Source organism: Centroberyx gerrardi, chromosome 23, assembly GCF_048128805.1.
Source record: "Centroberyx gerrardi isolate f3 chromosome 23, fCenGer3.hap1.cur.20231027, whole genome shotgun sequence".
NCBI classification, from domain to species: domain Eukaryota; kingdom Metazoa; phylum Chordata; class Actinopteri; order Beryciformes; family Berycidae; genus Centroberyx; species Centroberyx gerrardi.
Window position 1 is genome coordinate 21131888 of NC_136019.1, and position 17643 is coordinate 21149530.

Genomic DNA, 17643 nt, shown 5'->3' on the forward strand with positions numbered 1-17643 from the left:
GATCTGTCGATGTTGCAATTCCTTGGTCGCCAGAGGTCGATAGAAGTCGTAGATTGATTCACGGCCCTTTAAATGCGTGTCAAGAAGACTTGCATTAGGAATACTAAAAGCAGTTATAATGCCAGAGCGGGAGGCCCTCACACTCCCTGTACACTTGGATCCATCTATATCATCCCTTCCTCCATCTCGTTCTTGACCCCAGCCACTTCATCTCTCTCTGCTGCCCAACAATCTGTATTTCACATTCACCGCAGCGCTGCTCGCACAGTTATTGTCATGCAGAGCGGTGATAATGCTCTTATTTCTGTGTTTCTCTGTCTGGCTCCTCATTAGCAGCTCGGTGCAGGTTGATTGGGCCCTATGTGGCAGCCAAAAGCCGGAGAAGGGTGGATGCAATGCTCTAGGTAGGATTGACGAAGACAACAACACACAGCCGCTGCTGTCCTCGTGCTGAGAGGCTTGATGCCCATTTGTGTTGCCCTTAGCTGATCATTAATTCTCCTCATTGGCTTAGGGAGAGTAAACTAGAGAGTTTCCTAGACATTCCTTGTTGGCCCCCTGATTTAAAAACTTTATCCAGCGGCTTCTGTCATTCGTTTGGCGCGCGGGTTAAAGGAGATCATTAAAAAAGTATTCTCGCTACCTTGTACTGTGGGTGGTCAACTCATTGCGTATTCTTGTGTGTGAGGGAGTGTGTCAGCATGGGGGAGACGGAGGAAGCGGAAATGATTCAGACTGGATAAACCTGAGACTAAGGTCTTAATAAGTCTATTACGATCCAGCCTTATATTGCATCTTGTTCTGTCTTACAGATGATATCAGCTAAATGTTCCCTGGAGTTGGAATTAAAGTCCTGAAAATCCCCGAGTCCGCTCAGTTCATTGCTTTCCTGCCAAAGCGAAATGGTGATGTTACAACGTTATCTGTGATAGAATGTACAGCCGGCTCGGGCCGACGTGTATGAATCACTCCATTTAAATTCAACTTCCCGAGAAGTGTTTTTGTCAATTTAGAGTCAGCCCATGATTCATCTGAGGTAATCTAGTCATGTTGAGATCCTTGCTCGGTGAAAACGAAGCCATTATTCTACGTAACCGCATTGCTGCATTCACTGCAATCAACCCTGTGAGAGAAATGCGAGGACAGAACCAGAAAAAAGGCACATTTGTCTCTTAGTCTTGGCATATTTGTTTTGATTTTTAATTTGCTTTTTTGAAGTTGGGTTGGTGGTGATTGTTTGGCCATTGTCATTTGCGTAGGTATGAGAAAAAGACAGTAATTAACTTGAGATTTCATACTGTATTCTGCAACTGCAGCCCTTGAACTGTTGGCACTAGAGAGTCTCTGTCAGCATGAGTTTTTGCAGCCTGGGTTTTGCAGAAGAAATTGCTTAGAGTACAAATCAGAGAGGCAACTAATTAGGGAATTAAACTGCATAAAAGACATTTAATTAATTGCATTTATCTTTAACTACCATAGTAATGTAATAATCGCTGCTAGTCCTCCTGCGCTGAAGCTTTGGCAAGACTATAGGTCACAATACACATGCATTTGTAAGCCTGTTTGGACGGGCAGCTATTACCAGTTGTACCTCTTGATGATAAGTTGACCCTGTCGATTTTACCGCCATTGCTCATCCTGTGTGTTACCTGATAAAAATCACCTACATAAAAACACCCTCAGAGCTCATGTTGACCTCATGTGCAATGTTAATCTTGGAGTCTGCATCTCATTAACCTTCCCTGTGCTTTGTGTCCTGCAGGGCTGCAGAGGGGAAGGACAGTGACGGTGCAGTGGCTTTCTCAAGACCGGACCAAGAGGGAGGCCGGCACCTCGACGCAGGTCAGATATCCCATCATCCCTTTCTGTGACCTTCGTTTCAGCGGTGCTCTGTTCCCAGTCCTGGTCCCTCAAAAGCAACTCTAACACTGCTTCCGTCTATTGGTTTACATTTCCATCAACTAGGGTTAGACCAGTATATGGGGCCGATCTTGACCTTTCTTCAACAATCAGATATCAATCAGTGTGGTTCACCTCTGATATGATGGATATGATGCAGTTTGATTACATATTTATTGACATTTTGATCAGATTCCACACAAGTATGCATGAAAATGTTTTCAGTAATGTTTGTAAATCAAATTCTTCATTTCAAAGCAGCAATGTATGTGACCTCTGACCCCTTACCCCTCTGGTGAAATGCATACATTGGAGTGCGTCTTTGGGCTTGTGTACGCAATGAAACAATTCCCTAATTGCGTCTAATACAGTTATCGGGAGCTCTAAAAATTCCTGTGGTAATTGGGAGTCTTAAGCGTTCCTCATAGCAAAGGCGGTCTTAGCTCCGAGATGCATTTTGTGAAACCCCGGCTTTGTCACAGTCTGGTTTTTGTGGATGAACGAAGGACGTCTATTCTTGTGGTTTTTGTAGTCGTATCCGGAGGGGCCGCTTGACTGTGTGATGTGGTTATTGATATGGAGGCTTTTTACTGCCCTCATTTCCAGCCCGCAGACCGCCTCATCCTACACAACCTCCCCCACGGTCACGCGCACACACGCACACACACACACACACACACACACACACACACAGGTGGGAGGACGATGAGATAAAAGAATATGTGCCCTTTAGAAAAATGATGAGGAGGGAAGGAGTTCTACACCGGTGTTGCTAATTCACCAGCAGTCAAAAGAACTGGGCAGTTCCAACTTAGCACAGCAGATTCCACACAAGATTAACAGCAGGACATTTGCTGTGGAGTGTGTTTTTTAGTTTGTCAAACCGTCCTCAGAAGTTCCCTATCAGGTGGAGAGCAGGAGGACCTAGACAGTGCTAATGATATAGCTAGTTTTTGGTAGATTTGCCATAAGTAATGAGAACATAGATGCTAAAATCATCCATGTGTCCCCGGCAGATCATTGACTCTGATGCTCCATGCTAACACTTCAGCATACACTATGTTGAGTTATGGTAGGCCACTAGCATTATGTCATTTTACGTGACAAAATAAGAATTTATAGCAGCTCTAAAGTCAAATGGTAAGTCATTTTTTTATGTTTAAAAAATAAGGTCATATTTTGAACTAGCAGGGATTACTTTTCCTGTGGGAAGGTCTCTGATGTTATGACACTTGAAACATGACTTGTTTTGTTTTCATAGGAGAGTGATGGGTGATGGGAGACTGTTTACAGCTAAAAATAACTGTGCAGTGGATGAATACGTATTTGCTCACCAGAAATAGTTCCAAAAATAAACCTGGCTATGTAAGTTATATTGACTTAACCCCCTTGACTGTGTAATTTTTTGAATTTATTAATCTATAGGTTAGGGCTGTACCGAATATCATTTTTTTACATTCGAAGCTTCTATTGAGGTTTTCGAATGAAGCTTCGAATGTCTGCCATCATATTTTATGATGTCATCATAAAAAAAAAAAGAAATCCTCAATTTGAATAAAGTGATTCATCGGATTAAATATGAGTTAGTCTTTTTTTTATTAAATCAACTTTCTTTAATGAATATAACTCGTCAGTTTCGTCAACATAAATACATGTAGAATAATCCAATAAGGGCATAAAATAATGATGAAATAATAATCGTGCCCTTAGGCTTATAGCAACATTATGCTACGACAGAAATGGCAATAAACAATGAAAATGACTTTTGCAAGCTGACTTAAACCAAATATGTTAAAACAAAGATATATTCACAATTTTTCAAGTCTGTCTTAATAGTCAGGTACCCATATGTAGATTTACGGCGTACGCACCCAACAAAACAAAGAGAATATGTGGAAACATCAGGAAAAGTGGAATTTCAGCCAGAAGATATTAATATATAGGAATAGCCAAAGATCCTTGACTTTGACACAAAATCAGAACATTTCAAATTAAAGTCTGAACAGTCCAGTGACTAGAAGTTCGGTGTGACCGACACTCACTCGTTGTGCACAGGACGGGGGCTGTAACCTAGGTAACAATAAACAATGTCACAAACAAAACTACTGTAGCCTTAGCTTACCAAAAGAGAGGCTACTGTTCCCAGTGGTCTAGGACTTGCTAACTCTTTTCAGGTTGTGGGCCAGGAATATCAGCTTGTTGACATGGTCTGGTAGAAGTGCTTTGCTCACAATGAATCCTGACTTGGAAAAAATTCTCTCAGCGGGAGTTGACGTCGCTGGGATGCCAAGTATGTAACTGTTATCTAGCGGTCACCGCAAGTTTTGGGTAGCATTCAACGTTTTTCTTCCACCATGTCATTGGCCTGGAATCTACCTTGGTTTTGTCATTCAGGTAATCCTGAATTTCGCTCATTTCGTTCACCTCGACGACTCCTTCCTCGTCCATACTCGGTAACGACTTACTTAAGTAATTTACTATAATAGTATAATACTATAATATTAGTGTAGCCTAATCTTTATCTGCAACTGTGCAGAAATATGGTATACATCATTGGTTTAAACAGAATTAATAGACGTGCAAAAAAAAAAGCTGCGCAGTGTGCAGCATTCGAATGTTGATTTAAAATTCGAATGTCAACGTTATGAATGAAGCTTCGAAGCTTTGAACTATTCGGTACAGCCCTACTATAGGTCATATAATAAAAAAACACTAATAACTTTTTATTAGTCAAAGGTCAGCTTACTTACTTGAAAAAATGCTAATGACCTGCTATCACTCAACATAGTGTATGCTAAAGTGTTATTATGGAGCACCAGAGCCAATGATCAACCGGGGACCCATGGATGAGTTTAGTGTCTATGTTCTCATCAGTTAAAATTGAAGTTGACCAATGGAATAATCTACCAAAAACTTGTATATTCTATAACTTGTGTATTCCTTTAAGCTGAATGTCTGACTTCCAGTGTGTGGCAGCATGAGGTGTCTCAAGTTTTATTCAGAAACAAAATTGGACTGGATCTTTGTGCAAGTGGAATGGAGAATAGAACTGAATAAAGCGAGCGTAGAAAAGCGGCGATCATTATGTTGATTCTGCACAGCCACAGGTTTGAGTCATGTTGTCAGTTAGACTATGAGTTTGTCACTGCCTCTGCTCACTGTTGTCACAAGGAGGGTTCGCATTGCTTTAGTTAACACCGCCGTTGTTGTTTATGCCGTCTCCGAACGCTGCTTGTTTCTGGAACACATCGGTCACCGTTGGCAACTGGGTGATCTCTTTAATCTGCATTCGCAAGCCCACAGGGAGAACAGTATAATGCCTTATCAGTTCTCTGTATGTTCAACCCTGTCATGTTTTCAACATGCATTCCCCTATGGCACTTAAGGGGGGAAGAGAGAAGGGGGGAAAAGAGGAGGGGGGGGTGGGGTGGGGGTGGGGGGGGGGGTGCATTTTGGCTGTGGTTGTACTGGGCAGCTCCCGGGACAGCGCGAATGTGTGGAACTGCATGAATGTGAAGCAGGGTGCGGCTGACAAAGAGATTGCACTTTCAGTCATCTATACCTGAACAAATAAAGGTTCAAATAAAAAAATAAAACACACACACACATACACATACAGAGAGACCTCTCTGAATGCGGCTCGCCCTCCCTCTCCCTCACCACGTGTGAAACAAATGAAATCCTGGAAGCATTTTGCGGCAGATGTGCAGATGAGTAACCGTGGCTGGGCAGCCCGCATCCAGGCCCGAGCGACTGAGACCTTGTTATGTCGGTGATATCCGCCGCTGTTAACAAGGAGTTGGCCGGAGCTGTCCGGCTAAGCACGGAAACATGGCTCTGGGCCCTGCTGTACACTAGCAGATGTCCCTGCTTGGCCTGACGCTAGCCTTGGCAAGAGAGAAAGAGGTGGGTGGGGTGGAGGGATGGCGGGAGTGAGAGGAAGAGAGAGAGTAGCCAAAGCTTGAGGCGTGACCCCCTCAGAGAAGTCATCAGTCTTATCCTGGGCCTGCGTTCAACAAGCGAAGAAGAAAGAAGAATCAGTCCTCTCTCTTGAGTTCAGAAAACAACTGACTCTCACTCCAAATGGCAAACCACCATGGGAAAGACAGGACTTTGGCTGACAAAATAGTTGCTGGAAAGGAAAGTACTGAGTGGAACATTAGTGAAGTTTTTGCACATTTTTAGAATAGTTTATTGTGTAATATTGACGGATTAAAATCAGCTTTTGCCATGGAAAATCCAGGTCAGTCAGTCCATCACTCCTCTGCCTGCACACTATCAAACTACATCATAGTTTACAGCTTTTGAGAATATTCTTTTCTACAAATAATGCCTTTATTGAGCAGTATTTAAGTAAAAATAAGTAAAAGTTCTACTATGAAGCTTCACATCTATGAAATTTCACTCAACTTCCACAATCCTCTGTGTATTCAGAGAGAACTTTGCATCATTGGTACGAATTTGTACAGAATCTGTACTTGTTCTCTGAAAGGATTTAGCATTTATGCATGAAAACGTTCAACATTAATGCATTAAAGACCAGAGCCAAGTTCAAGAACTGCTGTGCTTGCAGCAAAGTTTTCTGAAAGACCTTTCATAATGACGATTTAAGGACAAGCGAAATCACCGGAGCCCTAAAGTCGCTGCACAAATCTGGAAGCGTCTGACTATAGCACCATGTCAGGCCCTTGTCAGCTCCTCCTCATCTTCCTCTTGATGATGCGGCGCGTGTCTCGGCCCGGCTCCCCGCAGCGGGCGCCGTGTAATTGACAGTGATCATTTAAGGCGTCTGGCGGCCTCTCGCGCATCTCAATGCTCACGGCGGCGGGAGTGCGGAGGCCCGCTGAGGAACATAACCGCGATGGATGATTCAGGCCCATGCGCTCATTTGCATACCGGGGACGCTGCGCTAGCCGGCATGCTAACGAGCGGATGTCGGCGCACGTTGGGCCGGCGTCAGCATTATGCGAAGCGAAGAGGGTTACCAGCAGTACATGAGAGTCCACCGGCTCCGGAGGAAAGGGATTAGACAGCAGTGAGAAGGCAAGGTTGAGGATTAACGGTGGTTGGTGGCACATTTTTAATACTTGTCCTTACAGAATGAGAATACTTTTGACATCAACAACACAACAGTGTAATGTCTTATCGTCATTGATTTCTGATTTGAATTGATATACAACTCAAGGTGCCCAAGGTGGAAATTGTATATCCTCCCTCTGGTTGGGTTGCAGGGTCATTTAGGAAAGGTATTTAAAGTGATGCTGAACTTAGGTAGTACCTAAGTTAACAGAGAATTGCTGATTTTGGGGTTATATCATGGCCAGGAAGCTAAACAACCCAAGGAACTACCAAAGTTCAACATCACTTTAAGATCCATTGTCTCTTTGTCATGTAGAAGTGTTGTTTTAGATGTGTTTTTTTTGTGCTGGCCTCCAAGAGTAGCTGAACTTGTCCTTCCTCTTTATCTTTTCCTAGTTCATGCACCTCTGTTGTAAGGTGAGGCAGCCACAGTTTTGTTTTTCTTGTGGGTTGCAGGGTCACCCGGGTCGCGGCCTCCCCAGAGCAGGTAGACGTTAAGTATCTTGCACAAATATACTTCGGGCTGCACAGGGGAATGAATGTCCCTCTAGTTGGCGGACGACCTCACTAACCACCCTGCCGTCCCAACGTTCAGCCAGAAAAACAACTAAAAGACCGAGTTCATCAATTGGGCATCTTTTACGGCAGCAGTCACCTTCTCCCAGACAGAGGCAGCACCCGTACAGTAGCAGAGGTTTCATCAATCATTATTTGTTGTTTCAGCCGCAGCGCTCGGGTTTAGATCCTCCTGTTATTTATCAGGGGAGTTCAAAGACTCACCGTGGCCTCTGTCCTCATCCTCCTCCTCCTCGTTTTTTATCTGCCAGTCTTCCTGGAGCTCGGCAGCATCTTCCCCATCTCCCCCCACCTCATCTCTCCTTTCTAGCTCCCTAGTGATTAGATTATCTCTCACCTCGCCAAACAAGCGGGAGACGGCTATGACATTCACCCTGGCAAGATCAGGTAACGCACAGGGGGGATGGAAAGCGATCCATGCCTGATCCAGACGGCGCTGAGCTGGGGGCGGGGAGGGGGCATACAAGTAGCCTTAATGCGGATGAGCTTTTGCATGCACATCACACAGTCACACTGATGATGCACACTAGGGTTTGACCAATATGGCTTTTGAAAGCCGATGCCAATGTTTTTGGAATGGAGCTGCCAATAGACAATATTTTGTGCTGATATTTTCATGCCAGAAAAACAAACAAAATCCCCAAAATTACGAGTATTCAGAATTTCCGAAGAGCATCTGAACCAGTATTTAGACCAAGAGGTACTCAAACTCTCCATTGAAACCCAGTATAATAATAAAATCAGATCAAAATGTCTCATTAGAATCAGTTCAGGGCTTCCCATAGACAACCAGTGTAGTATTGATCAATTGTACACTATATATAATCAATCAAACTGCATCAAATCCATCATATTTGACTTCCAGATTCCAAGTTTGAATAAAAGCCCCATATCCACAGGATATATTGACAAAATGATATATTGGTCTAACCCAAATGCACACACAACCAAAACACGCACACACACACACACACACACTCTTACATGAAACAGCACTGAGCGCCCATTACCAATGACTCTTACATAACTGCCTCGGACAAACTTTTCTACAACTTTCCTCACACTTTTGCCTGGCATTTTTCCCCTCGATGCATTTGCAAGGGAAGATTCAGGGCACTTTGAGCCGTCAAGTGAAGTGGAATGGCTTTCATAAGGGTTCAGCGAAAAAGTTCAGCATGTCGCTGGAGATGAGGAAGATTCAGGAGCGCGTGTGCCCGTGCATTTATGTGTGTTTTATATGTGTAGGTCCCCTAGTGTAGCTTCCCCTGTTTGACCGTTACCCCACATCTGCAGAACCTTGTTTTATCACTAACATTTCTTTGGAGGTCTTAGTTCTTCATGATTCGAGAATCTCTCTTCCCCTTCCCCACCATCTGTGAACTACTTTTCAAACCCTTACCAATATACGCATGTGAAAAGGAGGGGGAGTTGAAACAAATCTAATTCTCTAGTCCCTGTAACTTTAGTTAAGCATGATGGACTTGTCTTCGCTCTTTGCTGTAATTGAAGAAATAGCTATATATGAGCATCAGTCCAGACTTCACTTTGTTATGCTAGGCTTTCCAAGCATGAGGAACTGCTGGTCTCCTTTTACCCATAAACTCTTGTGTTTTGGGGTCGTTTCCTGTAGCTGGTTCGGATTAAATTCTTACTCCTAACAAACCGCACCACAGTTTTCTCGGAAGAGAACCGGACTAAAGGAGTAAACTGCTCCAAACATGCTTGGTGCATGTTTTTTTGTTTTTTTGTATGTGAGATATTCCCATTACAATTGACATATGTAGGGCATCCTGGTGGCACAGTTGGCCAGAAGGCCTACCATGTAACTGTGACATCATGGATTGGCCTTTGTTGCATGTCATCCCCCTCTCCTTTACCCATCTTTCCTATCTTTCTCTGCTGTGAACTATCTACTAAAGCAGAAACACCATGAACATATTTTCTAAAACTTTTCTAAAAAATGTCCAAAAGGCCCAACCACTGTCAAATGACTATTATTTTGAATTTTGGAATTGAAATATCTCAACAATCAAAATGTAATCTCTTTCTGTCCGTGTTGTTAAATTTTCAATATGATGGCAAGGAATGGAAAGTTGGAGGTTTTTGCATGTGAATTGTCCGGAAACCTCCTTTTCATGTATTTTCTTATAAGAGAAAAGATGAGAGGAAGAGAAACGTTTGCATTCGTTTGCTGTAGGCGTAGCATGCAATCGCTGCGATACACGATCGGCAGAAAAAAAAGGAGATTACTTCCTACCCTTTTTTTTCCTGCTTGAATCAACAAGAGTGACCGCTTTGGTATTGTGTAAACTAGCAAAGAGTCAGACAGTGGCGGTGGGGGTGAGAGAGAGAGAGAGGGGCCAGAAGTCTCTCTTCGGTGCTGCTGAGATCCTCCACCGCTATCCCACAATTCCTGGCCTTTTGGTGATGCCACGTTGCTTCTATCCGCCGGGACCTTGAAGACTCGGAAATGTCAAGACCCAGTCTGACTGACAATCACTGCCGCCGCAGGCACTGGCCCGACATGTTAGTTAGGGGGAAGCAGAGATGACAGAAAGAGAAAGAACTGGAAGTGGAAGACAAAGCTTATGGAGTTTTGGTTCCAGAACAAGACAAATTTGACTCTAACCAAATGATTGAAGGCACTGAATTTAAACTAATTCTGGTACTTTTTAAAGGAGTGTGGGGAACGAAGGTCATTGGTTGACTAAACACCTTTACACACCAATATTTTAGAGATATTCAATGGTGAACTTTAAAGAGTAACTAAAACCCAAATCCAAATCTGTGGTGAAGCCTGACACCTAATGTTGAAAAGTAGGGTACTGAACTGGCCATCTGCTATTGGCTGGTCTTTGGTGCCAGGTGATGTCACCACCTGTTGTACTCTATAGAGGGTGACATCACCTGGCACCAAAGGTCAGCCAATAGCAGATGGCCAGTTCAGTACCCTACTTTTCGTTTGATTATTTTTTTTTTTTGTCCAAAGATTTTTTGTTTGTTCTCTCATCTCTCATCTCTCATCCTTTCATCCTACCTGAAGTGTCAAGTCTGCATTCAGGCTAAAAAAAAGTAAACATTTGTTGAGCAGAATCATGTGAAAAATGTTTCATTCCCATCAAGTGAATAAAGCAAAAGTAAACCGTAACACCGATCTGGAGACGGAACCAAATGATGTGTGTACTCGTTCTGAATGCTGGCAAAACGCTGTTCATCATGTTGTCCTGTGCTGTGGCTGACAGGAGGGAGCCGCGCTGCAGTCTGTTAATTGTAGCTGTGTTCGCTTTTCTCTCTTCCCTTTGTGTACATCTGGCATTTGTACGCTCGCCTGCATTTCTGCTTTATGTGCGTTGAGCGAAGTCAGCAATAAACCGCTATCCATATTGCTGCCAAGCCCACCTTCCCACCGGTGTGTGGTCGGGTTTGACCGATACAGGTTTTCGGCCCATACCGATATTTTTGTATTGCAGCTGCTGATAGATATTTATGCCGATACTCACTATCTTTAAATTTGGCCATTTTCAGGCCCCAAAAATGACAAGTTTCCCCCAGAATTGTATTCTTGTCAGGGTGGAAAAGCCTCTGAAACTGCATTTAGAGCATCATGGGACACTAAAACTCTCCACTGAAATCCATACTAATGACATTTTCTTAAGTGGGTTAGCAGTTCCGTGAAGCAGAGTGATTCACCATACCTGTTCAGCGGTAGGGGAATACATTAGACCTTTAAATGAACAAGAAAACATTATTGAACAATTAAATGGATAAATGAAATGTGCGAAGAAAGTTAAATTGCATTGCAGACTTTATATAGACTGCCACCAGCAGCAAAAATCGAAATATCGATCGAAGCCTGCTCTGTGTGTGTATGCATGTGTGTGTGTGTGTGTGTGTAAATATAACTGTGTGTACATGCACGATATACAGTACATAACCAGTATGTGTGTCCAAGTGTGCTCATGTGTACATGGGGACTTCATGGGTGAAGACTCCGGCTATTGAACAGAGCTGGAAAATGCCAGACAGCAACCCAGGAGAGGACAGCTGGGTGTGTGTGTGTGTGTGTGTGTGTGTGTGTGTGTGGAGGGAGGACAAAAGGAGAGGAGTGGAAGTGTCAACATTCAGCTTTCATCACTTTCCACCGCCCAGCTTTTTCCCTCTCTTCCTCTCTCTCTCTATCATACAAGGTCAGGCTGCAGGGTCAGGATTTTGAAAGCAACAGGATGTGTGTGCCTACAGTGTGTGTGTGTGTGTGTGTGTGTGTTGCTTTACATCTGTTTCTGCGCGCCTGAAACCCCATATTGTCACGACCTCTGCATTATAAAACCCAAACAAAATGGAAACGGTAATTTCTGCGCCCAAATCCAAGCTGTCAGTCTTAATTTGAAACGTTACAGTACAATAACGTAGGCCGTGTGGGGGCGGGATAGCGTTGGAAAATATTCAGGGGGAGGAATTACATTTTGAAAAAATAAAAAATAAATAAAATAGTCTGCCACACTTCAAAGCACCAGATTGTATTATATAAATCTGAATTCATTTGGTACAGTGCTCGTGTCGGGGAGAGCGGACTGTTGTTTGATTTTGCGGTGACTTAACATTTTCAAGTGCCTCCAACAACAAGAGGATTTTTAAAAGGCAGGTGAGAACTGTTCACCGCACCACCTGACAGAATGGATTCCCGCTCTTGGCTGAATAGCACGGGAGATAATTGATTATATCTGTACACTCGGAACGAAAATATCCAATATTGCCTGAGGAAATGTCAAGATTTTATTAGCCCATTATGATGAATACTTACGCATCCACAGCTCTGTAAAAAAGTGAAATTAGGATAGCGGTTTCATTAACTATCAAGTCACTCCAGTTTACCCAATTTAAAATGCATGCTGAAGGTGAGATTCATGTTTTTATACATTATTTAAACGTGAAAGTTGACTAAGAGCACATTCTCATTCATAGCAATGAGCTGGGGGAGTAGCTACAGCAGGAGAGAAGGTTTCACATAGACACACATTCGCACTGGGAATGCACTGCCCATTTCTACTGTTGGTCACTGAGCAGCTCTCTCACCAGAACAGTGTGAGTGCCTTGCAGCATTTTCATATAAATAAATGTCCATTTTGCTACTATCACTGATTTCTATAACACAATCGTGATTCAACCTATATCCAGTTCATGAAAGCTTTTCCATTTGCTGTTCTAAACACCCGGTGTCTGGTAGCTCTTTCCTGGGAAAAATCCTGGCTCACAGTAAGGTTTGTTCGGAATAAATAGAAGAACTGGGTAGTTAGCATGAGCAGTGATAGCCACCATGGCTGAACAGACAACGAAAAGAGAAACTCAAACTGCATCAACAGAAAATCTAAGGAAAAAGACATCACAGTACTGGACACACTTTGTTTGACAAGTGATCAAAAAAAAAAAAAAATACCACAGCAATAACCATTTAGCACCAAAGATAGAGACACAATTTCAAAAATGAGGATTTTGCAGATTACTCTAGATTGAGCATTGATTGCCAGTCATTCCAAAGATTCCAATTGGCTATATCTGGCATTTTTGTCCATGTTTTTCAAACTTTTGAATATGAATGGCATTGACTTACTGAATTAATTGAACTGAAATTGAATTGACCCCCAGCCTTCCCCCCCGCCAACTGCTGGAGACACAGCTGTGCTGTTTTCCTGCCTGATTGACAATGAGATGTTAGGCAATGCTGGAACTGCTCATCTCCAATGTACATCTGGTTCCTTCCCCATATGACTATTGTTGAGCAATAAATTGTTAAGCCATCTCCACAAAACCTCCATCTGGACACAAACACACGACACCAGCGCCCAGATGCACAAACTAATCCGCGATAATAAAGCTGATTTGAAAAAAGTTTGCTTTTCCTTTTTTTGGTTAAGTGAGAATGAACACGACACAGCCATGTCTGTCCTGGATCGATACCCTTTGCTGGGGAAATAAATATGGGCCGTGGTCCTCGGTCTGAGTTTGGAGTCATCTATCTGCACGGGGCTCCATCATTAAGTCTGACAGCAGCAGATGCCTTTCACAAGTCACATTTTTTACATGGTTTGCACTGTCATCCATTACCGAACCATTTGTCACCAGTGGTTTATCAGATCAGGGGTTCATCCAACAGCGAGAACTCGTTGACATCTCCAACAGTCCATAGAAATACACTATTAGTCCTTCACCCTACGACTCTGTTTCCTTGAGCAACGAGACCACAATGCACCTGGGCCGCGAACCTGCTGTTTTTGTGGTTTCGGTGTTCCCTCGGGTCAATGAGTTCCGGTCACGGCTTATGGAACAACACAGCTGCGTCTCCAGCTGCAGCTGGTCGTGCAACGTCCAAATCCACATCCAATCATAGTTTTTTTTTTAATGCTGAGATCACTTCCTTTTAAATCCCCAGTTCTTGTCCCCTCTGTTGGAGGTGGGACTTGTGGGTTTGATGCTGTAGAGTAGATCAGTGATTGTCAAAGTGGGGTCTAGGTACCTCCAGGCGTTCTTGAGGGGGTTTCCCGAGGGATCTCCAGCAAAATGAGGAATAGTTTCATATAGTTTCATCACTATAATTGAATTTTCTAGAAAGTATCATACATTCAAGTACATTCAATGTATCATACATGTACAGTATAGACAGTTCTACAATTCAGTACTAAATCAACAACTAGAATCTTCTCCTATGAGTCTAAACTATGGGACTAAATCAGATCAAGTGGGGGTTCATGTCCATAATTTGGGTCTATTTGGGGGTCCGTGACTGTGTTTTCGGCATTAATGGAAGCTAGATTGGTTTTCCTTATGATTATCATGGATGGAGGTCAACCTGGTTACTTTTAAGGTAGCATCTTCAAGAGTGGACACACACAAACAGATACTCAAGTACGCATCTTCGGCCTCAAAGCTTCCTAGTCGTTTGCTCTACCATTTCCATTGCGTTGCTACTTAATGTTCATTCCTATCAAGCAAAATATGAAACTCTGTTTGCATGGAACTTGGAGCTACATCAACATCAACATGTGTTTCTAATCAAGAAGAATGATGTGCTAGGTATCCAAATATAGAGTGCATCAAAAGTAAGTAAGTCTTCTTTAATGCCAGCATTTCCTTCAATTCCTTAAACTAAGCTTTTAAAAGCAATCACGGTTATTCACTTTTGTTGGTGCTCATTTTTCCCTCGTTCAAAGAACAAAATGAACCCAGCTCAGGTGATAAAAGGATTTACAGTTTATATATAATGAATTGTTCTGGGTGGAGAAAGGTAGAGAGAGAGAGACGTGAACAGATGTACCACAGCGGTAAAAAAGAGCATGGATGAATCCGCCGGGAGTTTTGTTTTGATCGCTGCGGTGTCGGCGTTCTGAACGGTGCTGAGGGAGTCTACAGTTGTGCTGTTCCAATAGGAGGCCGCTTTGATCAGGCTCTCTTTAGAATATGGAGACATCTTCGACAAAGAACCGGGAGATGTCAGTCTGCTGGGGTTTGGGGGATATTTCAAGGAGCACAAAGGGGAGATGACTTGTTTTCAAAGGAAATTCTGAGTTTGAATAGTGAGCAGTTGCGCTTTTTTTTCTTTAAGCAGATGCCAATACACACAGGACCACCATCTATAGTAAACACACAGACGAAGACATGGAGAGTGACACCGGCGCACAGGAACACAAAACACACACAAGCGCTTTTAGAAAGAAAGACTCGCTTTAGAAAGACTTGTCTCCGTTACACTCCCTGTGACAACCTGCAGAAATCGAATTCTCAGGATGAGCGCCCTCTTTGTCGATCTATCTATCTTGTCATTAGAGAAAAGGTTGCTGCCCATGAACAAACAGGCAAAACATCAAAACACTGTCAGTAGGAACAGGAGACAAATTTACGAAGGGATATCTTTCTGTGTTTCCACCTGCCCATCCATCCCTCTCCCCGTTCGCTTCTTGGATCACTTTCTGACCGATCTCTCCGGGTGATATTAAGCAGTCCTGACAGCCAGGGGAGCGTCAGATTGGGTGCAGCGCTAACCGAGAGTCTGCGACGTCTTCGGTAAACAGCCTCGGCGAGCAGAGGGTTCCCAGGACCTGAAAATAACAAAGGCGAACAGAAGGGAGATCTCTTGTGTCCTCTTTTCCACGAAGGCGTCCAACTGCACAAGGCCTAAGAGAGTGGCTCAGTACCAGAGCCAGGAATAGAGCTCACAGAGTCTGTCGCGCCATAGTCCAGCTTGGCTCCAAATGCTGCTTTTCAGTGACTTTCCTGAAAGTTTAGGAGCCAACGTGAAGCCAGCAGAAACTCGAAAACTAAATTTGCAGCATGCATCGTATCTGGCCTGATAATCTTTTCATGTTGGGGTCGTCGTATCGACTAGGCCTGGATTTCATCCCAGTCCCTCGATGAGAACCGGAAGGGCTGATCAGACAACAGCACTGAACAGATGTAAAAAGAATTGGGGCCATTTTCAAACTTCTTGTCAGCAGTTCTTTGGCCGGAAAATGAGCGGAAAGTTGCAAAATAGTCCAGATCTGCGCCTCCTTTGCCAGATTTTGCAAAGCAGCAGCCTACATTCCGGCGTTACATCTTAATTCAAGCCATGTCCTTGGTGGTATTGTTTGAAAATGAAACGGAGACCCCCCAAAGGGCTTTTTGTATGATAGGCTATTGATTGCTGTTTGCATTGTTTGGCTGAGATTCAACGCTCAAATGCAGAATAGGAACAAAAAAGAAGAAAAGGTAAAGAAGAGTGATGTAAACGCTGCCCTTGCTTAGAGCGAGCATGAGTTGGAGGTAATTACAATCGGCTTCTGTTTCCACAGAATGGATTAGATAAAGATTGATAATAGTGCTTTCATTTCACTTTCATTTCTTTGTGTGTAAGTGTGTGTGTGTCCTGCGTTCATTTGAAAGTGTGTTTTCGTGTGAGCTGCAATTTGTCTGATCGGGCGAACGAGTGCGCGCATAAACCCATATGTGGCTATGCAAATCTGTAAACCGTCTCGCTGTGACGCACAAGTGTGAGAATCTATCATAACTTAAATGAAGTGAGAAGAGAGATGGGAGCAACACATTTGGCTGCATGTCTGTGAGAAACGAATAGCTCTGTATTCAATTTTGGGACGGTACTCTATCAAATCCCGAGTCTGACAGAAAGTTGGACGGAGGTAAACTCTTCTCTCTGTTCACACAGGGGGGGGAGAGGATGTAACTTACTGTATGTAGGTCATCCACCGGCCCTTATTTTCTCCATAATGCATATATTTGGATCTTTCTTTACACGGACAAAGGCAATTTATACTTCATTATTGTCTCGGGGGCCAGGAAGGGAAAAACGGAAGAAAACATTTATTATCAGACTCTGTTAATGTAAATATTCAGATAGTAAGACGGCTCCCATCCTTCACGAGTTGATTTACAGACTCGATACTCTCCACTGCCTCCGTGCATAATCGGTTTCGTCCAAATGAATTGGGTAATGACATGCCAGGCGTCCAGCTCTTCAATGGAATTGAGGCATGATGCTCTAATCATCATATGAGTGCTTCAATGCAGAGATGAAAGGTCAGTGAGACAGTGTGGAATCACCAGTCATTGGCTTCTTTGGATTCTTTGAAAGTGTGTGTACAGTATACCCTTCAACAAATGTGCCTTGTGTTAGTGTGTGTCCACGTACTCTAGCTGACAGTGTGTTTATTGATTCTTGCTGTGCATTCACACTGCGAGCAACACAATCAACAAGTCAGCAGAAGTCCATTTGTTTCCTACAGAGCCGAGCGGCCAGGGAAACTCAGCTGATGTGCGGACGCTCAACAAGCTTGTCGGCTGAGAAAAGTTGGCCACGGCTGAACTTTTCACAGTCATCGGCCGTCAACGGGCAATCAGATTTCCGCACTTCTTTGTTTCCCTGCCGGTGTGATTTAGTTTCATGAACAATAGTTCTTCCTGGCAAGTGCAAAATGGACGAGAAGTTGATTCCACCCATTCTCTCTAACTTTTATTTGAAAGACTACAGGAATAAACATCGCAAAAACGACGCTTGGAGAACGGCTGCAGCCATTGTTGGGGTCGATGCTAAGCTTTGAAGTC

General features: G+C 43.4%; 1 protein-coding gene across 1 annotated transcript in view; it reads left to right on the forward strand.

Annotated features, from left to right (window-relative positions):
* Positions 1-17643, forward strand: part of adam19a (ADAM metallopeptidase domain 19a) — a 123263-nt gene that overhangs the window by 20839 nt on the left and 84781 nt on the right. Inside the window, exon 2 of the mRNA XM_071926069.2 lies at positions 1763-1842. Within this exon, the coding sequence (XP_071782170.1) occupies positions 1763-1842 (80 nt within the window). The remainder of the gene's footprint in view (positions 1-1762; positions 1843-17643) is intronic.